The sequence below is a fragment of the Oncorhynchus keta genome, chromosome 18 (genome assembly GCF_023373465.1).
Source record: "Oncorhynchus keta strain PuntledgeMale-10-30-2019 chromosome 18, Oket_V2, whole genome shotgun sequence".
Lineage (NCBI taxonomy): Eukaryota > Metazoa > Chordata > Actinopteri > Salmoniformes > Salmonidae > Oncorhynchus > Oncorhynchus keta.
In genome coordinates this window covers 39,800,387-39,826,640 of record NC_068438.1, presented here as the reverse complement: position 1 = coordinate 39,826,640, position 26,254 = coordinate 39,800,387, and the positions used below count along the sequence as shown (strand labels likewise).

General features: G+C 49.8%; 1 protein-coding gene across 1 annotated transcript in view; it reads right to left on the bottom strand.

Annotated features, from left to right (window-relative positions):
• inppl1a (inositol polyphosphate phosphatase-like 1a) overlaps nucleotides 1-26,254 on the bottom strand; it is a 103,992-nt gene that overhangs the window by 10,641 nt on the left and 67,097 nt on the right. The window contains exons 11-21 of the mRNA XM_052468150.1: nucleotides 23,640-23,742; nucleotides 23,157-23,353; nucleotides 18,461-18,578; nucleotides 18,183-18,279; nucleotides 17,901-18,039; nucleotides 17,176-17,275; nucleotides 16,876-16,964; nucleotides 14,776-14,857; nucleotides 14,296-14,385; nucleotides 14,067-14,180; nucleotides 12,364-12,540 (exon numbers count right to left, since the gene is read on the bottom strand). Of these exons, the coding sequence (XP_052324110.1) occupies nucleotides 12,364-12,540; nucleotides 14,067-14,180; nucleotides 14,296-14,385; nucleotides 14,776-14,857; nucleotides 16,876-16,964; nucleotides 17,176-17,275; nucleotides 17,901-18,039; nucleotides 18,183-18,279; nucleotides 18,461-18,578; nucleotides 23,157-23,353; nucleotides 23,640-23,742 (1,306 nt within the window). The remainder of the gene's footprint in view (nucleotides 1-12,363; nucleotides 12,541-14,066; nucleotides 14,181-14,295; nucleotides 14,386-14,775; nucleotides 14,858-16,875; nucleotides 16,965-17,175; nucleotides 17,276-17,900; nucleotides 18,040-18,182; nucleotides 18,280-18,460; nucleotides 18,579-23,156; nucleotides 23,354-23,639; nucleotides 23,743-26,254) is intronic.

Genomic DNA, 26,254 nt, shown 5'->3' with positions numbered 1-26,254 from the left:
TAGGGAACTGGTCTGTCTGCCCAATATAAAGGATCAATACTGGAGGAGGCAGGTGGTAGCAGGAGGAGGTAGGGAACTGTTCTGTCTGCCCAATATAAAGGATCACAACTGGAGGAGGAGGGTGGCAGCAGGAGGAGGTAGGGAACTGTTCTGTCTGCCCAATATAAAGGATCAAAACTGGAGGAGGAGGGTGGCAGCAGGAGGAGGTAGGGAACTGGTCTGTCTGCCCAATATAAAGGATCAAAACTGGAGGAGGAGGGTGGCAGCAGGAGAAGGTAGGGAACTGTTCTGTCTGCCCAATATAAAGGATCAAAACTGGAGGAGGAGGGTGGCAGCAGGAGGAGGTAGGGAACTGTTCTGTCTGCCCAATATAAAGGATCAAAACTGGAGGAGGAGGGTGGCAGCAGGAGGAGGTAGGGAACTGGTCTGTCTGCCCAATATAAAGGATCAAAACTGGAGGAGGAGGGTGGCAGCAGGAGGAGGTAGGGAACTGTTCTGTCTGCCCAATATAAAGGATCAATACTGGAGGAGGAGGGTGGCAGCAGGAGGAGGTAGGGAACTGTTCTGTCTGCCCAATATAAAGGATCAAAACTGGAGGAGGAGGGTGGCAGCAGGAGGAGGTAGGGAACTGTTCTGTCTGCCCAATATAAAGGATCAAAACTGGAGGAGGGTGGCAGCAGGAGGAGGTAGGGAACTGGTCTGTCTGCCCAATATAAAGGATCAAAACTGAAGGAGGAGGGTGGCAGCAGGAGGAGGTAGGGAACTGGTCTGTCTGCCCAATATAAAGGATCAAAACTGAAGGAGGAGGGTGGCAGCAGGAGGAGGTAGGGAACTGGTCTGTCTGCCCAATATAAAGGATCAAAACTGAAGGAGGAGGGTGGCAGCAGGAGGAGGTAGGGAACTGGTCTGTCTGCCCAATATAAAGGATCAAAACTGGAGGAGGCAGGTGGTAGCAGGAGGAGGTAGGGAACTGTTCTGTCTGCCCAATATAAAGGATCAAAACTGGAGGAGGGTGGCAGCAGGAGGAGGTAGGGAACTGGTCTGTCTGCCCAATATAAAGGATCAAAACTGGAGGAGGGTGGCAGCAGGAGGAGGTAGGGAACTGGTCTGTCTGCCCAATATAAAGGATCAATACTGGAGGAGGAGGGTGGCAGCAGGAGGAGGTAGGGAACTGGTCTGTCTGCCCAATATAAAGGATCAAAACTGGAGGAGGAGGGTGGCAGCAGGAGGAGGTAGGGAACTGTTCTGTCTGCCCAATATAAAGGATCAAAACTGGAGGAGGAGGGTGGCAGCAGGAGGAGGTAGGGAACTGGTCTGTCTGCCCAATATAAAGGATCAAAACTGGAGGAGGAGGGTGGCAGCAGGAGGAGGTAGGGAACTGGTCTGTCTGCCCAATATAAAGGATCAAAACTGGAGGAGGAGGGTGGCAGCAGGAGGAGGTAGGGAACTGGTCTGTCTGCCCAATATAAAGGATCAAAACTGAAGGAGGAGGGTGGCAGCAGGAGGAGGTAGGGAACTGTTCTGTCTGCCCAATATAAAGGATCAATACTGGAGGAGGAGGGTGGCAGCAGGAGGAGGTAGGGAACTGTTCTGTCTGCCCAATATAAAGGATCAATACTGGAGGAGGAGGGTGGCAGCAGGAGGAGGTAGGGAACTGTTCTGTCTGCCCAATATAAAGGATCAAAACTGGAGGAGGAGGGTGGCAGCAGGAGGAGGTAGGGAACTGGTCGGTCTGCCCAATATAAAGGATCAATACTGGAGGAGGAGGGTGGCAGCAGGAGGAGGTAGGGAACTGTTCTGTCTGCCCAATATAAAGGATCAATACTGGAGGAGGCAGGTGGTAGCAGGAGGAGGTAGGGAACTGTTCTGTCTGCCCAATATAAAGGATCAAAACTGGAGGAGGAGGGTGGCAGCAGGAGGAGGTAGGGAACTGTTCTGTCTGCCCAATATAAAGGATCACAACTGGAGGAGGGTGGCAGCAGGAGGAGGTAGGGAACTGTTCTGTCTGCCCAATATAAAGGATCAAAACTGGAGGAGGAGGGTGGCAGCAGGAGGAGGTAGGGAACTGGTCTGTCTGCCCAATATAAAGGATCAAAACTGGAGGAGGAGGGTGGCAGCAGGAGGAGGTAGGGAACTGGTCTGTCTGCCCAATATAAAGGATCAAAACTGGAGGAGGAGGGTGGCAGCAGGAGGAGGTAGGGAACTGGTCTGTCTGCCCAATATAAAGGATCAAAACTGGAGGAGGAGGGTGGCAGCAGGAGGAGGTAGGGAACTGGTCTGTCTGCCCAATATAAAGGATCAAAACTGGAGGAGGAGGGTGGCAGCAGGAGGAGGTAGGGAACTGGTCTGTCTGCCCAATATAAAGGATCAAAACTGGAGGAGGAGGGTGGCAGCAGGAGGAGGTAGGGAACTGGTCTGTCTGCCCAATATAAAGGATCAAAACTGGAGGAGGAGGGTGGCAGCAGGAGGAGGTAGGGAACTGGTCTGTCTGCCCAATATAAAGGATCAAAACTGGAGGAGGAGGGTGGCAGCAGGAGGAGGTAGGGAACTGGTCTGTCTGCCCAATATAAAGGATCAATACTGGAGGAGGCAGGTGGTAGCAGGAGGAGGTAGGGAACTGGTCTGTCTGCCCAATATAAAGGATCAAAACTGGCGAAGGAATAAAAATAGCATAAATAGGAAAGTATACCAGTTTCATTTGAGGACCAGGATGTTGACAACTGTGCCATACAGATTGTAAAATAGTTGGGAAGAGATTTTTGATGTACTGTTTCCATGGTACAGGGTGTATGGTACAGGGTGTATGGTACAGGGTGTATGGTACTGGGTGTATAGTACAGGGTGTATGGTACAGGGTGTATGGTACTGGGTGTATGGTACAGGGTGTATGGTACAGGGTGTATGGTACAGGGTGTATGGTACTGGGTGTATGGTACAGGGTGTATGGTACAGGGTGTATGGTACAGGGTGTATGGTACTGGGTGTATGGTACTGGGTGTATGGTACAGGGTGTATGGTACAGGGTGTATGGTACAGGGTGTATGGTACAGGGTGTATGGTACTGGGTGTATGGTACAGGGTGTATGGTACAGGGTGTATGGTACAGGGTGTATGGTACAGGGTGTATGGTACAGGGTGTATGGTACAGGGTGTATGGTACTGGGTGTATGGTACTGGGTGTATGGTACAGGGTGTATGGTACAGGGTGTATGGTACTGGGTGTATGGTACTGGGTGTATGGTACTGGGTGTATGGTACTGGGTGTATAGTACAGGGTGTATGGTACAGGGTGTATGGTACTGGGTGTATGGTACAGGGTGTATGGTACTGGGTGTATGGTACAGGGTGTATGGTACAGGGTGTATGGTACAGGGTGTATGGTACTGGGTGTATGGTACTGGGTGTATGGTACAGGGTGTATGGTACAGGGTGTATGGTACAGGGTGTATGGTACAGGGTGTATGGTACAGGGTGTATGGTACTGGGTGTATGGTACAGGGTGTATGGTACAGGGTGTATGGTACAGGGTGTATGAGTTGATATATAAAACAACGCAAGATTCAACACTTCATGCTTTTCAGCTAAAATTATTATATAGAATTCTTGCCACCAACAGAATGTTGAATATTTGGGGCATAAAATCATCAAAGCTCTGCAGACTTTGTTGTGAGGATATAGAATCAATAGACCATTTATTTTGGTATTGCCCTCAGGTAGCCTGTTTCTGGTCTCAGGTTCAGGAATGGCTGAAAATGCATAGCATTGATCTAAAATTGACCCTAGAAATAGTACTGTTAGGAGCTCTGGAGAGACCGGGTCAGTCAATTACTAATATACTAGTACTGAGAGTAAAAGTATTTATCTTCAACAAGCAATCTGTAGATTCTATTCGATTAGATAGATTGAAATTGTACATTAAACATCATAGCATAGTTGAAAGATATGTGTTGCGTAGAAACACGAAGTGGGTGGCCAGCAGAGATAGATTGGATGGGCTGAGGGAAGCTGAGGGTTGGGATGGGCTGAGGGAAGCTGAGGGTTGGGATGGGCTGAGGGAAGCTGAGGGTTGGGATGGGCTGAGGGAAGCTGAGGGTTGGGATGGGCTGAGGGAAGCTGATGGTAACCAGCAGAGATAGATGGGATGGGCTGAGGGAAGCTGAGGGTTAGGATGGGCTGAGGGAAGCTGAGGGTTGGGATGGGCTGAGGGAAGCTGAGGGTAACCAGCAGAGATAGATGGGATGGGCTGAGGGAAGCTGAGGGTTGGGATGGGCTGAGGGAAGCTGAGGGTTGGGATGGGCTGAGGGAAGCTGAGGGTTGGGATGGGCTGAGGGAAGCTGAGGGTAACCAGCAGAGATAGATGGGATGGGCTGAGGGAAGCTGAGGGTTGGGATGGGCTGAGGGAAGCTGAGGGTTGGGATGGGCTGAGGGAAGCTGAGGGTTGGGATGGGCTGAGGGAAGCTGAGGGTAACCAGCAGAGATAGATGGGATGGGCTGAGGGAAGCTGAGGGTTAGGATGGGCTGAGGGAAGCTGAGGGTTGGGATGGGCTGAGGGAAGCTGAGGGTAACCAGCAGAGATAGATGGGATGGGCTGAGGGAAGCTGAGGGTTGGGATGGGCTTGAGGAAGCTGAGGGTTGGGATGGGCTGAGGGTTGGGATGGGCTGAGGAAGCTGAGGGTTGGGATGGACTGAGGGAAGCTGAGGGTAACCAGCAGAGATAGATGGGATGGGCTGAGGGAAGCTGAGGGTTGGGATGGGCTGAGGGAAGCTGAGGGTTGGGATGGGCTGAGGGAAGCTGAGGGTTGGGATGGGCTGAGGGAAGCTGAGGGTTGGGATGGACTGAGGGAAGCTGAGGGTAACCAGCAGAGATAGATGGGATGGGCTGAGGGAAGCTGAGGGTTGGGATGGGCTGAGGGAAGCTGAGGGTAACCAGCAGAGATAGATGGGATGGGCTGAGGGAAGCTGAGGGTTAGGATGGGCTGAGGGAAGCTGAGGGTTGGGATGGGCTGATGGAAGCTGAGGGTTGGGATGGGCTGAGGGAAGCTGAGGGTTGGGATGGGCTGAGGGAAGCTGAGGGTAACCAGCAGAGATAGATGGGATGGGCTGAGGGAAGCTGAGGGTTGGGATGGGCTGAGGGAAGCTGAGGGTTGGGATGGGCTGAGGGAAGCTGAGGGTTGGGATGGGCTGAGGGAAGCTGAGGGTAACCAGCAGAGATAGATGGGATGGGCTGAGGGAAGCTGAGGGTTGGGATGGGCTGAGGGAAGCTGAGGGTTGGGATGGGCTGAGGGAAGCTGAGGGTAACCAGCAGAGATAGATGGGATGGGCTGAGGGAAGCTGAGGGTTGGGATGGGCTGAGGGAAGCTGAGGGTTGGGATGGGCTGAGGGAAGCTGAGGGTTGGGATGGGCTGAGGGAAGCTGAGGGTTGGGATGGACTGAGGGAAGCTGAGGGTAACCAGCAGAGATAGATGGGATGGGCTGAGGGAAGCTGAGGGTTGGGATGGGCTGAGGAAGCTGAGGGTTGGGATGGGCTGAGGGAAGCTGAGGGTTGGGATGGGCTGAGGGAAGCTGAGGGTTGGGATGGACTGAGGGAAGCTGAGGGTAACCAGCAGAGATAGATGGGATGGGCTGAGGGAAGCTGAGGGTTGGGATGGGCTGAGGAAGCTGAGGGTAACCAGCAGAGATAGATGGGATGGGCTGAGGAAGCTGAGGGTTGGGATGGGCTGAGGAAGCTGAGGGTAACCAGCAGAGATAGATGGGATGGGCTGAGGGAAGCTGAGGGTTGGGATGGGCTGAGGGAAGCTGAGGGTAACCAGCAGAGATAGATGGGATGGGCTGAGGGAAGCTGAGGGTTGGGATGGGCTGAGGGAAGCTGAGGGTAACCAGCAGAGATAGATGGGATGGGCTGAGGGAAGCTGAGGGTTGGGATGGGCTGAGGAAGCTGAGGGTTGGGATGGGCTGAGGGAAGCTGAGGGTAACCAGCAGAGATAGATGGGATGGGCTGAGGGAAGCTGAGGGTTGGGATGAGCTGAGGAAGCTGAGGGTTGGGATGGGCTGAGGAAGCTGAGGGTTGGGATGGGCTGAGGAAGCTGAGGGTTGGGATGGGCTGAGGGAAGCTGAGGGTTGGGATGGGCTGAGGAAGCTGAGGGTTGGGATGGGCTGAGGAAGCTGAGGGTTGGGATGGGCTGAGGAAGCTGAGGGTTGGGATGGACTGAGGGAAGCTGAGGGTAACCAGCAGAGATAGATGGGATGGGCTGAGGGAAGCTGAGGGTTGGGATGGGCTGAGGGAAGCTGAGGGTAACCAGCAGAGATAGATGGGATGGGCTGAGGAAGCTGAGGGTTGGGATGGGCTGAGGAAGCTGAGGGTAACCAGCAGAGATAGATGGGATGGGCTGAGGGAAGCTGAGGGTTGGGATGGGCTGAGGGAAGCTGAGGGTAACCAGCAGAGATAGATGGGATGGGCTGAGGGAAGCTGAGGGTTAGGATGGGCTGAGGGAAGCTGAGGGTTGGGATGGGCTGATGGAAGCTGAGTGTTGGGATGGGCTGAGGGAAGCTGAGGGTTGGGATGGGCTGAGGGAAGCTGAGGGTAACCAGCAGAGATAGATGGGATGGGCTGAGGGAAGCTGAGGGTTGGGATGGGCTGAGGAAGCTGAGGGTTGGGATGGGCTGAGGGAAGCTGAGGGTAACCAGCAGAGATGGGATGGGCTGAGGGAAGCTGAGGGTTGGGATGAGCTGAGGGAAGCTGAGGGTTGGGATGGGCTGAGGGAAGCTGAGGGTTGGGATGGGCTGAGGAAGCTGAGGGTTGGGATGGGCTGAGGGAAGCTGAGGGTTGGGATGGGCTGAGGAAGCTGAGGGTTGGGATGGGCTGAGGAAGCTGAGGGTTGGGATGGGCTGAGGGAAGCTGAGGGTTGGGATGGACTGAGGAAGCTGAGGGTAACCAGCAGAGATAGATGGGATGGGCTGAGGGAAGCTGAGGGTTGGGATGGGCTGAGGAAGCTGAGGGTAACCAGCAGAGATAGATGGGATGGGCTGAGGGAAGCTGAGGGTTGGGATGGGCTGAGGGAAGCTGAGGGTAACCAGCAGAGATAGATGGATGGGCTGAGGGAAGCTGAGGGTTGGGATGGGCTGAGGGAAGCTGAGGGTAACCAGCAGAGATAGATGGGATGGGCTGAGGGAAGCTGAGGGTTAGGATGGGCTGAGGGAAGCTGAGGGTTGGGATGGGCTGATGGAAGCTGAGGGTTGGGATGGGCTGAGGAAGCTGAGGGTTAGGATGGGCTGAGGGAAGCTGAGGGTTGGGATGGGCTGATGGAAGCTGAGTGTTGGGATGGGCTGAGGAAGCTGAGGGTTGGGATGGGCTGAGGAAGCTGAGGGTAATCAGCAGAGATAGATGGGATGGGCTGAGGGAAGCTGAGGGTTGGGATGGGCTGAGGGAAGCTGAGGGTTGGGATGGGCTGAGGGAAGCTGAGGGTAACCAGCAGAGATAGATGGGATGGGCTGAGGGAAGCTGAGGGTTGGGATGAGCTGAGGGAAGCTGAGGGTTGGGATGGGCTGAGGGAAGCTGAGGGTTGGGATGGGCTGAGGGAAGCTGAGGGTTGGGATGGGCTGAGGGAAGCTGAGGGTTGGGATGGGCTGAGGGAAGCTGAGGGTTGGGATGGGCTGAGGGAAGCTGAGGGTTGGGATGGGCTGAGGGAAGCTGAGGGTTGGGATGGACTGAGGGAAGCTGAGGGTAACCAGCAGAGATAGATGGGATGGGCTGAGGGAAGCTGAGGGTTGGGATGGGCTGAGGGAAGCTGAGGGTAACCAGCAGAGATAGATGGGATGGGCTGAGGGAAGCTGAGGGTTGGGATGGGCTGAGGGAAGCTGAGGGTAACCAGCAGAGATAGATGGGATGGGCTGAGGGAAGCTGAGGGTTAGGATGGGCTGAGGGAAGCTGAGGGTTGGGATGGGCTGATGGAAGCTGAGTGTTGGGATGGGCTGAGGGAAGCTGAGGGTTGGGATGGGCTGAGGGAAGCTGAGGGTAACCAGCAGAGATAGATGGGATGGGCTGAGGGAAGCTGAGGGTTGGGATGGGCTGAGGGAAGCTGAGGGTTGGGATGGGCTGAGGGAAGCTGAGGGTAACCAGCAGAGATAGATGGGATGGGCTGAGGGAAGCTGAGGGTTGGGATGAGCTGAGGGAAGCTGAGGGTTGGGATGGGCTGAGGGAAGCTGAGGGTTGGGATGGGCTGAGGGAAGCTGAGGGTTGGGATGGGCTGAGGGAAGCTGAGGGTTGGGATGGGCTGAGGAAGCTGAGGGTTGGGATGGGCTGAGGGAAGCTGAGGGTTGGGATGGGCTGAGGGAAGCTGAGGGTTGGGATGGACTGAGGAAGCTGAGGGTAACCAGCAGAGATAGATGGGATGGGCTGAGGGAAGCTGAGGGTTGGGATGGGCTGAGGGAAGCTGAGGGTAACCAGCAGAGATAGATGGGATGGGCTGAGGAAGCTGAGGGTTGGGATGGGCTGAGGGAAGCTGAGGGTAACCAGCAGAGATAGATGGATGGGCTGAGGGAAGCTGAGGGTTGGGATGGGCTGAGGAAGCTGAGGGTAACCAGCAGAGATAGATGGGATGGGCTGAGGGAAGCTGAGGGTTAGGATGGGCTGAGGGAAGCTGAGGGTTGGGATGGGCTGATGGAAGCTGAGGGTTGGGATGGGCTGAGGAAGCTGAGGGTTAGGATGGGCTGAGGGAAGCTGAGGGTTGGGATGGGCTGATGGAAGCTGAGTGTTGGGATGGGCTGAGGGAAGCTGAGGGTTGGGATGGGCTGAGGGAAGCTGAGGGTAACGAGCGGTGATGGGTGGGATGGGCTGAGGGAAGCTGAGGGTTGGGATGGGCTGAGGGAAGCTGAGGGTTGGGATGGGCTGAGGGAAGCTGAGGGTAACCAGCAGAGATAGATGGGATGGGCTGAGGGAAGCTGAGGGTTGGGATGAGCTGAGGAAGCTGAGGGTTGGGATGGGCTGAGGGAAGCTGAGGGTTGGGATGGGCTGAGGAAGCTGAGGGTTGGGATGGGCTGAGGAAGCTGAGGGTTGGGATGGGCTGAGGAAGCTGAGGGTTGGGATGGGCTGAGGGAAGCTGAGGGTTGGGATGGGCTGAGGGAAGCTGAGGGTTGGGATGGACTGAGGGAAGCTGAGGGTAACCAGCAGAGATAGATGGGATGGGCTGAGGGAAGCTGAGGGTTGGGATGGGCTGAGGAAGCTGAGGGTAACCAGCAGAGATAGATGGGATGGGCTGAGGGAAGCTGAGGGTTGGGATGGGCTGAGGGAAGCTGAGGGTAACCAGCAGAGATAGATGCGATGGGCTGAGGGAAGGAGGGTTATGGGCTGAGGGAAGCTGAGGGTTGGGATGGGCTGATGGAAGCTGAGTGTTGGGATGGGCTGAGGAAGCTGAGGGTTGGGATGGGCTGAGGAAGCTGAGGGTAACCAGCAGAGATAGATGGGATGGGCTGAGGGAAGCTGAGGGTTGGGATGGGCTGAGGGAAGCTGAGGGTTGGGATGGGCTGAGGGAAGCTGAGGGTAACCAGCAGAGATAGATGGGATGGGCTGAGGGAAGCTGAGGGTTGGGATGAGCTGAGGGAAGCTGAGGGTTGGGATGGGCTGAGGAAGCTGAGGGTTGGGATGGGCTGAGGGAAGCTGAGGGTTGGGATGGGCTGAGGAAGGTTGGGATGGGCTGAGGAAGCTGAGGGTTGGGATGGGCTGAGGGAAGCTGAGGGTTGGGATGGACTGAGGGAAGCTGAGGGTAACCAGCAGAGATAGATGGGATGGGCTGAGGGAAGCTGAGGGTTGGGATGGGCTGAGGAAGCTGAGGGTAACCAGCAGAGATAGATGGGATGGGCTGAGGGAAGCTGAGGGTTGGGATGGGCTGAGGGAAGCTGAGGGTAACCAGCAGAGATAGATGCGATGGGCTGAGGAAGCTGAGGGTTGGGATGGGCTGAGGGAAGCTGAGGGTAACCAGCAGAGATAGATGGGATGGGCTGAGGAAGCTGAGGGTTAGGATGGGCTGAGGGAAGCTGAGGGTTGGGATGGGCTGAGGGAAGCTGAGGGTTGGGATGGGCTGAGGGAAGCTGAGGGTTGGGATGGGCTGAGGGAAGCTGAGGGTAACCAGCAGAGATAGATGGGATGGGCTGAGGGAAGCTGAGGGTTAGGATGAGCTGAGGGAAGCTGAGGGTTGGGATGGGCTGAGGGAAGCTGAGGGTAACCAGCAGAGATAGATGGGATGGGCTGAGGGAAGCTGAGGGGGACCAGCAGAGATAGATGGGATGGGCTGAGGGAAGCTGAGGGTTGGGATGAGCTGAGGGAAGCTGAGGGTTGGTATGTGGAATTGGAGACAAGAGGGAGTGGAGTTGCTGTGTGAGAGAATGATGGTCAAAAGATAAAGGGGGAAAAAACGTCAAAATAAAACATAATAAAAGTACATTTGAATGACACTAAGTGGCAGTGTTTTTACAACTAATGCCGGTTTGCCTGAGGCTGATGCTGTGCAGGTGTTTGTACATATGCATATACACACACTCTCATTCAAATCAACACATACAAGAACACACACACACATGTAATAGTGCCAGACATGCACACAAACATATACAGTTGGCATCGCTGTTATGATTTCAGTTGTTCTTGATGTCCTTTGTTTTAAATGTATTATTATTATTATTATTATTATTATTATTATTATTATATATTGTTGCATTGTTGTTTTCTGTTTTCTTGTCTTTTCCTTTTTTCTCTTTAGTTTATTCTCTTGGTTGTTGGTGCATTGGGGGGGTTCTTGGGGATGGGGAATGGAATTCATTGTTTTGGGGTTTTTTCTTTCGGGGGGACTGTGGGAGGGGTCTCGAATGGTTGAGGGACAGCTTTTGGGGAACTGTGGGGGATCTTGGAGGGTTCGGGTTTCACAAGATTGTGATCATGAAAAAGGAAACTATGACATATATTTTATATCACGCACCCTGACACATAAGGACGGCTCTGTTGCAGAAAGACTGATACGTTTTAACGTGTCTTGATGCTGTCTGTATTGTTTGTCCTTCATGTTCTAATGCTTTAATGTTACTCCTTCCTTGTGTTTTTTTGTAATCAAAAAATCAAAAATCAAATTGGCACTGGCCAATTGTCAGGGAAAATCAAAGATCAAATTGGCACTGGCCAATTGTCAGGGAAAATCAAAAGATCACATTGGCACTGGCCAATTGTCAGGGAAAATCAAAAGATCAAATTGGCACTGGCCAATTGTCAGGGAAAATCAAAGATCACATTGGCACTGGCCAATTGTCAGGGAAAATCAAAAGATCACATTGCAATATATATATATTTTAACTACTCATTGATTAAATAGGGCTCCCGAGTGGCGCAGCGGTCTAAGGCACTCCATCTCAGTGCTAGAGGCGTCACTACAGACTCTGGTTTGATTCCAGGCTGTAACAAGGCAGGCAACAAAATAGTGATCAAGGTAAGGTTTGACAACTGCAGCCTACTGCCATGTGAGCTTTGCTGCTATGATGTGAATAAATAATTAACGAGCTAAATGAGCTGATCTGTTGCATCAACCTCAACGCTTAAAAACTAAACCAGGATGTAGCCTAGGTCTACTGGTTGTATGAATTTGGGATCTATCCTCCCACAACAGTCCCAGAGTCTGTTTGGGCTATTCCTTTCTCCAACAGAACAACAAGTTAACAAATAGAATCGGTAAACTTTTATACTATGGGGGATAGTAGATTGACATAGTCAAGTGATTTTGCTGTTGGTTAATCGTCTTGTTGGCTGAGGAAAAGTAAATGTGGAGAGTTTTTCTAGCATCTTTAAAGTGCGTAATTTAATTTGGTAAGAAGGATGCACGGCGTTGCGTCCTCCACTTGTATGTTCTGTTAATATGAATTAGCATAATATGCAGTAAATGTGATTCCTGTCATTCTGAGCACTGTGGGTGGACGCCCTAGTCAGGTTACACACCCAATGCATATGGGTCCTGTACATTACAATGCTGCAGGTCAAATGTATGGCACCACATTTCCTAACGGAAAACCTGTAACAAACACACACACACACACACACACACACACACACACACACACACACACACACACACACACACACACTTGGAGACAGAACACACACACACACTTAAGAGACAGAACACACACACACACTTGGAGACAGAACACACACACACAAATTTGGAGACAGAACACACACACACAAACTTGGAGACAGAACACACACACACAAACTTGGAGACAGAACACACACACACAAACTTGGAGACAGAACACACACACACAAACTTGGAGACAGAACACACACACACACTTGGAGACAGAACACAAACAGACAGACAGTGGTACCATAAGACTCGTATCCATCCAGTGATTTGACGGTGAGCAGCAGGTGTTGGTCCTGGAGATATTCTATCTCAGAGAGGAGGGGCTTCAGCGTGGTCAGCTGCTTATTGGTCCAGCCCACACGCAGGAAGTTGATGTTGTCACTACTTTGACTGTCATTCTCATAACTCTTCTTAAACTCTACGGAGAGAGGGAGAGGGACAGAGCGAGAGAAAGAGAGTGGAAATAAACATGTAATTAAGTCTCTAGAGTAGAACTTTGTGTGTGTGTAGTAGAGTAGAGGTCGACCGATTAAATAGGAATGGCTGATTAATTAGAGCCGATTTCAAGTTTTCATAACAATCGGTAATCAGCATTTTTGGACACCGATTATGGCCGATTCCATTGCACTCCACGAGGAGACTGCGTGGCAGGCTGACTACCTGTTATACGAGTGCAGCAAGGAGGCAAGGTAAGTTACTATCTAGCATTAAACTTATCTCATAAAAAACAATAAATCTTAACATAATCACTAGCTAACTACACATGGTTGATGATATTACTAGTTTATCTAGCTTGTCCTGCGTTGCATATAATCGATGTGGTGCCTGTTAATTTATCATCGAATCACAGCCTACTTCGCCAAACGGGTGATTTAACAAGCGCGTTTGCGAAAAAAGCAGTAATTGCACTAATGTACCTAACCATAAACATCAATGCCTTTCTTTAAATCAATACACAAGTATATATTTTTAAACCTGCATATTTAGTTAAAAGAAATTAATGTTAGCAGGCAATATTAACTAGGGAAGTTGTGTCACTTATCTTGTGTTCAGTGCAAGTAGAGTCAGGGTATATGCAGCAGTTTGGGCCGCCTGGCTCGTTGTGAACTAATTTGTCAGAATTGTACGTAATTATGGCATAACATTGAAGGTTGTGCAATGTAACAGCAATATTTAGACTTATGGATGCCACCCGTTAGATAAAATAACAGAATGGTTCCGTATTTCACTGAAAGAATAAACGTTTTGTTTTCGAAATTATAGTTTCCGGATTTTACCATATTAATGACCTACGGCTCATATTTCTGTATGTTTATTATATTATAATTAAGTCTATGATTTGATATTTGATAGAGCAGTCTGACTGAGCGGTGGTAGGCACCAGCAGGCTCGTAAGCATTCATTCAAACAGCACTTTCCTGCGTTTACCAGCAGCTCTTCACAATGCTTGAAGCACAACGCTGTTTATGACTTCAAGCCTATCAACTCCCGAGATTAGGCTGGCAATACTAAAGTACCTATTAGAACATCTAATAGTCAAAGGTATATGAAATACAAATGGTATAGAGAGAAATAGTCCTATAAGTTCTATAATAACTACAACCTAAAACTTCTTAACTGGGAATATTGAAGACTCATGTTAAAAGGAACCACCAGCTTTCATATGTTCTCATGTTCTGAGCAAGGAACTTAAATGTTAGCTTTCTTACATAGCACATATTGCACTTTTACTTTCTTCTCTTGTCATTATTACAAATATATATATAAAAATCGTCCGATTAATCTGTATTGGCTTTTTTTGGTCCTCCAATAAACGGTATAGGTATCGTCGCTGAAAAATCATAATCAGTTGACCTCTCGTGTGTAGGTGTGTGCGTGTAGGTGTAGGTGTGTGTAGGTGTGTGCGTGTGTGTGTGTAGGTGTGTGTGTGTGTGTGTGTCTCACCCTCCAGGCAGGTAGAGTAGAACTCGATGAAGAACTTGGTTCTGCTGGCCGTCTTCACAATGGCCTCAATATTCTCAAACTCTATATAGGCCTGTTCAGAGGACTTCGGCAGACCTGGAGAGAGAGACAGGGAGAGGGGGTTGGGCAGAGGTGCAACGTTAAAAACCCTTGGCTTATAGTGAGCTGATGAAAAAAATAACTATGTGGTTGTCATAGCGAGTGGCCGTACCTTTCTTGGAGACAAACTGCGAGGTGACCCCCACCTCAAACGTACCGAACACTGGGGAGTGGTCACTGGTCACCATGTCATCTGTGCAGCCTGAGAGGGAAACATGATTTCATCACATGATGTGCTAAACGCCGGCACTAGGAGTATAAGGCAACTGAAACAGAACGTCAGGAGTTGTAGCTCAGGGTTTTTCAAACTCAGTCCTCGGGCCCTTAAGAGGTACACGTTTTATTTTTTACCCTAAGACTACACAGCTGATTCAAATGATCAAAGCTTGATGATTGGTTGATTATTTGAATCAGCTGTGTAGGTGTGTGCCGATACCGATTATTGGAGGACCAAAAAAAGCCGATACAGATTAACCAGATACAGATTAATAATGTGTAATGTGTACCTCTTGAGGTCCACAGGACTGAGTTTAGAAAACCTTGTCTATACAGTAAATAGATGTACAGAGTTGTTGAAGATGCAGGGTCTCACCATAGGAGTTACAGACAATGTGAGTCTCAGGGTAAGACTTCCATAGGATTCTGTCACACCAAGACGGGACGTTAGTCCTCATCTGAGAGGGAGCGAGAGACAGAGAGGGAGAGTGGGAGGGAGAAAGAGAGAGAGAGAGTGGGAGGGAGGAAGAGAGAGACAGGGAGGGAGAGAGGGGCAGAGAGAGAGGGAGAGAGGGGGAGGGGTGAGAGAGGGAGAGCGAGAGCAAGAGAGAGAGTGGGAGGGAGAGAGAGGGAGGGGTGAGAGTGAGAGGAAGAGCGAGAGACAGAGAGGGAGAGTGGGAGAGAGAGTGGGAGGGAGGAAGAGAGAGAGAAATAAAGAGAGAGGCGAGAGAGAGGGAAGGGTGAGAGAGTGAGAGGGAGAGCGAGAAAGAGCGAATGAGGGAGAAAGAGAGACAGGCAGAGAGAGAGAGTGGGAGAGAGGAAGAGAGAGAGACAGGGAGGAAGAGAGGGAGGAAGAGAGAGACAGAGAGGGAGAGCAGGAGGGAGAGAGGAAGAGAGAGACAGAGAGGGTGAGCGGGAGGGAGAGAGACAGGGAGGGAGAGAGCGAGGGAGAGGGAGGAAGAGAGAGGGAGGTAGAGGGAGGAAGAGAGAGAGGGAGGGAGACAGGGAGGAAGAGAGAGAAAGAGAGAGAGGGAGGGAGACAGGGAGGAAGAGAGAGAAAGAGAGAGAGGCAGGGAGAGACAGAGAGAGAGGGAGGGAGAGAGAGAGAGAGGGAGAGAGAGAGAGAGAGAGAGAGAGAGAGAGAGAGAGAGAGAGAGGAGGGAGGGAGAGAGGAAGAGAGAGACAGGGAGGAAGAGAGAGACAGAGGGAGACAGGGAGGAAGAGAGAGACAGAGAGAGAGGGAGGGAGAGAGAGACAGAGAGAGAGGGAGGGAGAGAGGGAGGGCGAGAGGGAGAGAGACAGGGAGGAAGAGAGAGACAGAGAGAGAGGGAGGGAGAGAGAGACAGAGAGAGAGGGAGGGAGAGAGAGACAGAGAGAGAGGGAGGGAGAGAGGAAGAGAGAGACAGGGAGGAAGAGAGAGACAGAGGGAGACAGGGAGGCAGAGAGAGAGAGAGAGATAGAGAGGGAGGGAGAGAGGAAGAGAGAGACAGGGAGGAAGAGACAGAGACAGAGGGAGGGAGGGAGGGAGGGAGAGGGAGGAAGAAGAGAAGGGGATATGTGAGTGAACAGAGATCTCTCCATCTGAGCCGGAATGTAATTGTGTGTGTTTTCCTACCTTATCAGGAACCACAATGTCCTGATAAGTCCCCACAATGTCCTGATAAGTCCACATAATGTCCTGATAAGTCCACATAATGTCCTGATTAGTCCCCACAATGTCCTGATAAGTCCCCACAATGTCCTGATAAGTCCACATAATGTCCTGATTAGTCCCCACAATGTCCTGATAAGTCCCCACAATGTCCTGATAAGTCCCCACAATGTCCTGATAAGTCCCCACAATGTCCTGATAAGTCCCCACAATGTCCTGATAAGTCCCCATAATGTCCTGATAAGTCCCCACAATGTCCTGATAAGTCCCCACAATGTCCTGATAAGTCCCCACAATGTCCTGATAAGTCCCCACAATGTCCTGATAAGTCCCCACAATGTCCTGATAAGTCCCCACAATGTCCTGATAAGTCCCCACAATGTCCTGATAAGTCCCCACAATGTCCTGATAAGTCCCCACAATGTCCTGATAAGTCCCCACAATGTCCTGATAAGTCCCCACAATGTCCTGATAAGTCCCCACAATGTCCTGATAAGTCCCCACGGTGTCCTGATAAGTCCCCTCAATGTACCCATTGAGTCTTGAAGAATAAAATAAATGACTCATGAGCTTATTTTAACTGTCGTACCCCATCAGAGCCCAAAATAGAAACTTGTTTTATTCCAACGTTTGTAAACAATGCAAATGTAAACAAACACTGTATAGCCTCATAACACGGTTACAACTGTAATGCTGATATCATGGATGGTCAGTCCTTACATCCACAGCTTGGATGGAGTTAGGATTAGGTTTCGGGATAGGGAAAACACGATTTGGTATGGGAATACATGTTTAGCATCAAAAAGGGAGTATGCGTGTACATACCCCTGTGGCCTTCTGTTTCTGCCACACGTATGTATCCCTAGACCCACGTTCATACCGGTAGGTGGGTGGGTAGGATATCTCCTCCTCCGCTGTACCAGAGGATACACAAACACACATTACAACAAAGTCTTCCACAGAATACAGCAGAGCGCATAGCGAATGAGGGGAAGGAGTGTGTGTGTGTGTGTGTGTGTGTGTGTGTGTGTGTGTGTGTGTGTGTGTGTGTGTGTGTGTGTGTGTGTGTGTGTGTGTGTGTGTGTGTGTGTGTGTGTGTGTGTGTGTGTGTGTGTGTGTACTGACCAAAGCGCAGGAACACCTTGTTCTTCTCTCTCTCCAGGTTCAGCTGGTCCACCTTCAGCAGAGGATCAAACTCTTTCCGGTTGATGTAGTTCAGGATCTCCTGAGAGAGACAGAGAGAGAGAGGGAGATATAGGGGAGAGGTAGATAGATAGGGAGAGGAGATAGATAGGGAGGAGAGAGAGAGAGAGAGAGAGAGAGAGAGAGAGAGAGAGAGAGAGAGAGAGAGAGAGAGAGAGAGAGAGAGAGAGAGAGAGAGGAGAGAGAGAGAGAGAGAGAGAGAGAGAGAGAGAGAGAGAGGAGAGAGGGAGAGAGAGAGAGGGAGAGAGAGAGAGAGGAGAGAGAGGAGAGAGAGAGAGAGAGAGAGAGAGAGAGAGAGATAGATAGAGGGGAGAGGTAGAGGGAGAGAGAGAGAGAGAGAGAGAGAGAGAGAGAGAGAGAGAGAGATAGAGAGAGAGAGATAGAGAGAGAGAGATAGAGAGCGGATAGAGATAGAGAGAGAGAGAGAGAGAGAGAGAGAGAGAGAGAGAGAGAGAGAGAGAGAGAGAGAGAGAGAGAGAGAGAGAGAGAGAGAGAGAGAGAGAGAGAGGGAGATAGAGAGAGAGAGAGAGAGAGAGAGAGAGAGAGAGAGAGAGAGAGAGAGAGAGAGAGAGAGAGGGTGTGTTTGCATCCATGCGTGTGTGTTTGTGCATGGGTCTACGTGTGTGTGTGTGTGTGTGTTATGGTACCTGTATGTCCATGTCCAGCCTGTAGTTGAGGTCTCCCAGCCAGAAGAGGTGTGTGAAGCGTAGAGAGATGTCAAAGGAGCTCAGCTGTTTATCTCCTAGAGAGAGCAGCCGTAGGATATCCAGGTAGTTCTGGTTCCTCCTGCAGGGGTCAGGGGTCAAGGGTCAGGGAATGGTTGAAGAGGAAGAGTTGTGAGCATAGGGGCAGTTTTGTGCAAATATGGAGTCCTGTCAAACTTCACATAATGATACATTACCCAATGATATCACTGTGTGTCTGCGTACCTGCCGATCTTTTCGTTGCCTGATGTCAGGTGACAGTTCACAAAGCCGAAGGAAGTTCCATTAAACATGAAAGACACGCCCACTGCCCCTTTGTTACCTAGCAACAAGAAAGGACAAACATACAGCATGAATATAGTCAATTGTTTGTAACTGTGTGTGTGTGTGTGTGTGTGTGTGTGTGTGTGTGTGTGTGTGTGTGTGTGTGTGTGTGTGTGTGTGTGTGTGTGTGTGTGTGTGTGTGTGTGTGTGTGTGTGTGTGTGTGTGAGAGTGGTCTTACCCAGCGTATTAGCAATGCCCGTTTTAACACTGGACACTCCCACATGACTGATGCGGTTTTCATGTTCTGGTTTCACCAGCACCGCTATCTTAATGTTCCACAGAGTCTGGACCGCGATCTAGAACCCAGGAGAGCAGGACAGAGTAACATGGAAGTTAACCTCAGGAGTAAACCCAACCATTCTGCCTTGCTGCTTCTCAGATCAGGCTAATTTAGACTAACAGGACAATCCCTGACAACACCTTATTCCCCAATGGGACAATCCCAAACAACACCTTATTCCCCAATGGGACAATCCCAAACAACACCTTATTCCCCAATGGGACAATCCCTGACAACACCTTATTCCCCAATGGGACAATCCCAAACAACACCTTATTCCCCAATGGGACAATCCCAAACAACACCTTATTCCCCAATGGGACAATCCCTAACAACACCTTATACCCCAATGGGACAATCCCTAACAACAACTTATTCCCCAATGGGACAATCCCAAACAACACCTTATTCCCCAATGGGACAATCCCAAACAACACCTTATTCCCCAATGGGACAATCCCTAACAACACCTTATTCCCCAATGGGACAATCCCTAACAACAACTTATTCCCCAATGGGACAATCCCAAACAACACCTTATTCCCCAATGGGACAATCCCAAACAACACCTTATTCCCCAATGGGACAATCCCAAACAACAAATTATTCCCCAGTGGGACAATCCCTGACAACACCTTATTCCCCAATGGGACAATCCCTAACAACACCTTATTCCCCAATGGGACAATCCCAAACAACACCTTATTCCCCAATGGGACAATCCCAAACAACACCTTATTCCCCAATGGGACAATCCCAAACAACACCAAATTCCCCAATGGGACAATCCCTGACAACACCTTATTCCCCAATGGGACAATCCCAAACAACACCTTATTCCCCAATGGGACAATCCCTGACAACACCTTATTCCCAAAATGGGACAATCCCTGACAACACCTTATTCCCCAATGGGACAATCCCAAACAACACCTTATTCCCCAATGGGACAATCCCTGACAACACCTTATTCCCAAAATGGGACAATCCCTGACAACACCTTATTCCCCAATGGGACAATCCCAAACAACACCTTATTCCCCAATGGGACAATCCCTAACAACACCTTATTCCCCAATGGGACAATCCCAAACAACACCTTATTCCCCAATGGGACAATCCCAAACAACACCTTATTCCCCAATGGGACAATCCCAAACAACAAATTATTCCCCAATGGGACAATCCCAAACAACACCTTATTCCCCAATGGGACAATCCCAAACAACACCTTATTCCCCAATGGGACAATCCCTAACAACACCTTATTCCCCAATGGGACAATCCCTAACAACAACTTATTCCCCAATGGGACAATCCCAAACAACACCTTATTCCCCAATGGGACAATCCCAAACAACACCTTATTCCCCAATGGGACAATCCCAAACAACAAATTATTCCCCAGTGGGACAATCCCTGACAACACCTTATTCCCCAATGGGACAATCCCTAACAACACCTTATTCCCCAATGGGACAATCCCAAACAACACCTTATTCCCCAATGGGACAATCCCAAACAACACCTTATTCCCCAATGGGACAATCCCAAACAACACCAAATTCCCCAATGGGACAATCCCTGACAACACCTTATTCCCCAATGGGACAATCCCTAACAACACCTTATTCCCCAATGGGACAATCCCTGACAACACCTTATTCCCAAAATGGGACAATCCCTAACAACACCTTATTCCCCAATGGGACAATCCCTAACAACACCTTATTCCCCAATGGGACAATCCCTGACAACACCTTATTCCCAAAATGGGACAATCCCTAACAACACCTTATTCCCCAATGGGACAATCCCTAACAACACCTTATTCCCCAATGGGACAATCCCTAACAACACCTTATTCCCCAATGGGACAATCCCTGACAACACCTTATTCCCCAATGGGACAATCCCAAACAACACCTTATTCCCCAATGGGACAATCCCAAACAACAAATTATTCCCCAGTGGGACAATCCCTGACAACACCTTATTCCCCAATGGGACAATCCCTAACAACACCTTATTCCCCAATGGGACAATCCCAAACAACACCTTATTCCCCAATGGGACAATCCCAAACAACACCTTATTCCCCAATGGGACAATCCCTGACAACACCTTATTCCCCAATGGGACAATCCCTAACAACACCTTATTCCCCAATGGGACAATCCCTGACAACACCTTATTCCCAAAATGGGACAATCCCTGACAACACCTTATTCCCCAATGGGACAATCCCTAACAACACCTTATTCCCCAATGGGACAATCCCTAACAACACCTTATTCCCCAATGGGACAATCCCTAACAACACCTTATTCCCCAATGGGACAATCCCTGACAACACCTTATTCCCCAATGGGACAATCCCTAACAACACCTTATTCCCCAATGGGACAATCCCTGACAACACCTTATTCCCCAATGGGACAATCCCTGACAACACCTTATTCCCAAATGGGACAATCCCTGACAACACCTTATTCCCCAATGGGACAATCCCTAACAACACCTTATTCCCCAATGGGACAATCCCAAACAACACCTTATTCCCCAATGGGACAATCCCTGACAACACCTTATTCCCCAATGGGACAATCCCAAACAACACCTTATTCCCCAATGGGACAATCCCTGACAACACCTTATTCCCCAATGGGACAATCCCTGACAACACCTTATTCCCCAATGGGACAATCCCTGACAACACCTTATTCCCCAATGGGACAATCCCTGACAACACCTTATTCCCCAATGGGACAATCCCAAACAACACCTTATTCCCCAATGGGACAATCCCTGACAACACCTTATTCCCCAATGGGACAATCCCTGACAACACCTTATTCCCCAATGGGACAATCCCTGACAACACCTTATTCCCCAATGGGACAATCCCTAACAACACCTTATTCCCCAATGGGACAATCCCTAACAACACCTTATTCCCAAAATGGGACAATCCCTGACAACACCTTATTCCCCAATGGGACAATCCCTAACAACACCTTATTCCCCAATGGGACAATCCCTGACAACACCTTATTCCCCAATGGGACAATCCCTAACAACACCTTATTCCCCAATGGGACAATCCCTGACAACACCTTATTCCCCAATGGGACAATCCCTGACAACACCTTATTCCCCAATGGGACAATCCCTAACAACACCTTATTCCCCAATGGGACAATCCCTAACAACACCTTATTCCCAAAATGGGACAATCCCTGACAACACCTTATTCCCCAATGGGACAATCCCTAACAACACCTTATTCCCCAATGGGACAATCCCTAACAACACCTTATTCCCCAATGGGACAATCCCTGACAACACCTTATTCCCCAATGGGACAATCCCTAACAACACCTTATTCCCCAATGGGACAATCCCTAACAACACCTTATTCCCCAATGGGACAATCCCTAACAACACCTTATTCCCCAATGGGACAATCCCTAACAACACCTTATTCCCCAATGGGACAATCCCTAACAACACCTTATTCCCCAATGGGACAATCCCTGACAACACCTTATTCCCCAATGGGACAATCCCAAACAACACCTTATTCCCCAATGGGACAATCCCTGACAACACCTTATTCCCCAATGGGACAATCCCTGACAACACCTTATTCCCCAATGGGACAATCCCTGACAACACCTTATTCCCCAATGGGACAATCCCTAACAACACCTTATTCCCCAATGGGACAATCCCTAACAACACCTTATTCCCCAATGGGACAATCCCTGACAACACCTTATTCCCCAATGGGACAATCCCAAACAACACCTTATTCCCCAATGGGACAATCCCTGACAACATCTTATTCCCCAATGGGACAATCCCTGACAACACCTTATTCCCAAAATGGGACAATCCCTGACAACACCTTATTCCCCAATGGGACAATCCCAAACAACACCTTATTCCCCAATGGGACAATCCCAAACAACACCTTATTCCCCAATGGGACAATCCCTAACAACACCTTATTCCCCAATGGGACAATCCCTAACAACACCTTATTCCCCAATGGGACAATCCCTGACAACACCTTATTCCCCAATGGGACAATCCCTAACAACACCTTATTCCCCAATGGGACAATCCCTAACAACACCTTATTCCCAAAATGGGACAATCCCTGACAACACCTTATTCCCCAATGGGACAATCCCTAACAACACCTTATTCCCCAATGGGACAATCCCTGACAACACCTTATTCCCCAATGGGACAATCCCTAACAACACCTTATTCCCCAATGGGACAATCCCTAACAACACCTTATTCCCCAATGGGACAATCCCTAACAACACCTTATTCCCCTTAGGTCAATCCCTGACAACACCTTATTCCCCTTAGGTCAATCCCTGACAACACCTTATTCCCCTTAGGTCAATCCCTGACAACACCTTATTCCCCAATGGGACAATCCCTAACAACACCTTATTCCCCAATGGGACAATCCCTAACAACACCTTATTCCCCAATGGGACAATCCCAAACAACACCTTATTCCCCAATGGAGTGGACTACTATTGACCAGATCCTCATTCCGCCTCCATCTCACCGGTTTGTAATCCAGCTCTGTGTGTTCTTTGAGTGCGGTGCGGAGTGAGTCGACCCACTCACGGTCACACACAGAGTTCTCCTGCGTTCCGAACACGTAGAGGTCATGAGGAATGGTTACGGTCATCTCATCCAGCGTCTTTCCCAGCCCACGACACAACAGCCAGGAACCCACCGCCTTGGGGGAGGGCACAGAACCTACACACACACACATGCGCGCGCGCACACACACACACACACACAAAATCAACATTTGTCAGTTTTCCAGACATCAAAATTGTTCTAATGTTGATATGAGTTCTAGTCCTAATGGAATTTTCTCTTCACTTTAGGAGGTTTGACGGTTATCTGTAGCATGTAGTGTGTGTGTGTGTGTGTGTGTGTGTGTGTGTGTGTGTGTGTGTGTGTGTGTGTGTGTGTGTGTGTGTGTGTGTGTGTGTGTGTGTGTGTGTGTGTGTGTGTGTGTGTGTGTGTGTGAGCTCACCCATGTTCCAGGTCCCTATGTAGATGGAGATCATGTCTGGCTCGTCCTGGTTGGAATGTTTGTTCTTCATCAGCTGCAGCAGCTGACAAAAAGCCTCCCGCTTCTGACAACACGCACAGTGTATAGTCAGTGTACAGTCAGTGTGAGTGTACAGTCAGTGTGAGTGTATAGTCAGTGTACAGTCAGTGTGAGTGTACAGTCAGTGTGAGTGTATAGTCAGTGTACAGTCAGTGTACAGTCAGTGTGAGTGTACAGTCAGTGTGAGTGTACAGTCAGTGTACAGTCAGTGTACAGTCAGTGTGAGTGTACAGTCAGTGTGAGTGTACAGTCAGTGTGAGTCTATAGTCAGTGTACAGTCAGTGTGAGTGTATAGTCAGTGTACAGCCAGTGTGAGTGTACAGTCAGTGTGAGTGTACAGTCAGTGTGAGTGTACAGTCAGTGTGAGTGTATAGTCAGTGTACAGTCAGTGTGAGTGTACAGTCAGTGTGAGTGTACAGTCAGTGTGAGTGTATAGTCAGTGTGAGTGTACAGTCAGTGTGAGTGTACAGTCAGTGTGAGTGTACAGTCAGTGTACAGCCAGTGTGAGTGTACAGTCAATGTACAGCCAGTGAGAGTGTACAGTCAGTGTGAGTGTACAGTCAGTGTACAGTCAGTGTACAGTCAGTGTGAGTGTACAGTCAGTGTGAGTGTACAGTCAGTGTGAGTCTATAGTCAGTGTACAGTCAGTGTGAGTGTATAGTCAGTGTACAGCCAGTGTGAGTGTACAGTCAGTGTGAGTGTACAGTCAGTGTGAGTGTACAGTCAGTGTACAGTCAGTGTGAGTGTATAGTCAGTGTACAGCCAGTGTGAGTGTACAGTCAGTGTGAGTGTACAGTCAGTGTGAGTGTATAGTCAGTGTGAGTGTACAGTCAGTGTGAGTGTACAGTCAGTGTGAGTGTACAGTCAGTGTACAGCCAGTGTGAGTGTACAGTCAATGTACAGGCAGTGTGAGTGTACAGTCAGTGTGAGTGTACAGTCAGTGTACAGCCAGTGTGAGTGTACAGTCAGTGTGAGTGTACAGTCAGTGTGAGTGTGTAATGGAGGACTTGGTAGACTGTATATTCTTAGGTTTGCTATAGGACAATTCCACGGTAACAGAGTGATGCTGAAAACACATTTAGTTGAAAAACAGTGCAGATGAAAAGAATGACGGCACAAACAGTCCTTCTGAAACCAAACGTAGCGTCTGCACCATTGTTCAAGTAAATGTGTTTTGGTTTTTCAATGGAAATCGTTAAATGTAGTCCTTGTGCACAGAGTTGAATGTTTAGCTATTACTGATTGTGTTTGCTCCCAGGTGCTGATCAAGGCTCAGATGACAGACAGGTGGAGTACAGTTGTGTTTGATGGGTAAATGTCTGGACTAAACTAATGATATTTATCCATTGTTTCTTGAAGAATATAACTTCCCTCAGCAGCTGAGTTCAACACTGGTCGTACGCCATCAGAACCCCAAATATAAGCCTGTTTCACTCCAATCTTTGTAAACAAAGTAAATGTAAACAAAAACTGTGCAGCCTCAAAACATGGTTAGAACTGTAATTTTGGGCCTCCTGAGTGGCGCAGCGGTCTAAGGCACTGCATCGCAGTGTTACTATGCCGTCACTCCAGCATGAGGTTCGATCCCGGGCTGTGTCACAACCGGCCGTGATCGGGAGTCCCACAGGGCGGCGCACAATTGGCCGGGCGCCGTCCGGGTTAGGGTTTGGCTGGGGTAGGCTGTCATTGTAAATAATAATTTATTGTTTACTGACTTGCCTAGTTGAATAAAGGTTATATTTTTAAAAATAAAATAGGACACTTTGTTATTGTTTCAACTTGGCGGTTTAATGAAAATTGGAGGTTTAATGAAAATGAGGATTCACACAGTCCAAGGCACAGCACAGTCCAAGGCACAGCACAGTCCAAGGCACAGCACAGTGCAAGGCACAGCACAGTCCAAGGCACAGCACAGTCCAAGGCACAGCACAGTCCAAGGCACAGCACAGTCCAAGGCACAGCACAGTCCAAGGCACAGCACAGTCCAAGGCACAGCACAGTCCAAGGCACAGCACAGTCCAAGGTACAGCACAGTCCAAGGCACAGCACAGTCCAAGGCACAGCACAGTCCAAGGCACAGCACAGTCCAAGGAACAGCACAGTCCAAGGCACAGCACAGTCCAAGGTACAGCACAGTCCAAGGCACAGCACAGTCCAAGGCACAGCACAGTCCAAGGAACAGCACAGTCCAAGGCACAGCACAGTCCAAGGCACAGCACAGTCCAAGGAACAGCACAGTCCAAGGCACAGCACAGTCCAAGGCACAGCACAGTCCAAGGCACAGCACAGTCCAAGGCACAGCACAGTCCAAGGAACAGCACAGTCCAAGGCACAGCACAGTCCAAGGTACAGCACAGTCCAAGGCACAGCACAGTCCAAGGAACAGCACAGTCCAAGGCACAGCACAGTCCAAGGTACAGCACAGTCCAAGGCACAGCACAGTCCAAGGCACAGCACAGTCCAAGGCACAGCACAGTCCAAGGAACAGCACAGTCCAAGGCACAGCACAGTCCAAGGAACAGCACAGTCCAAGGCAC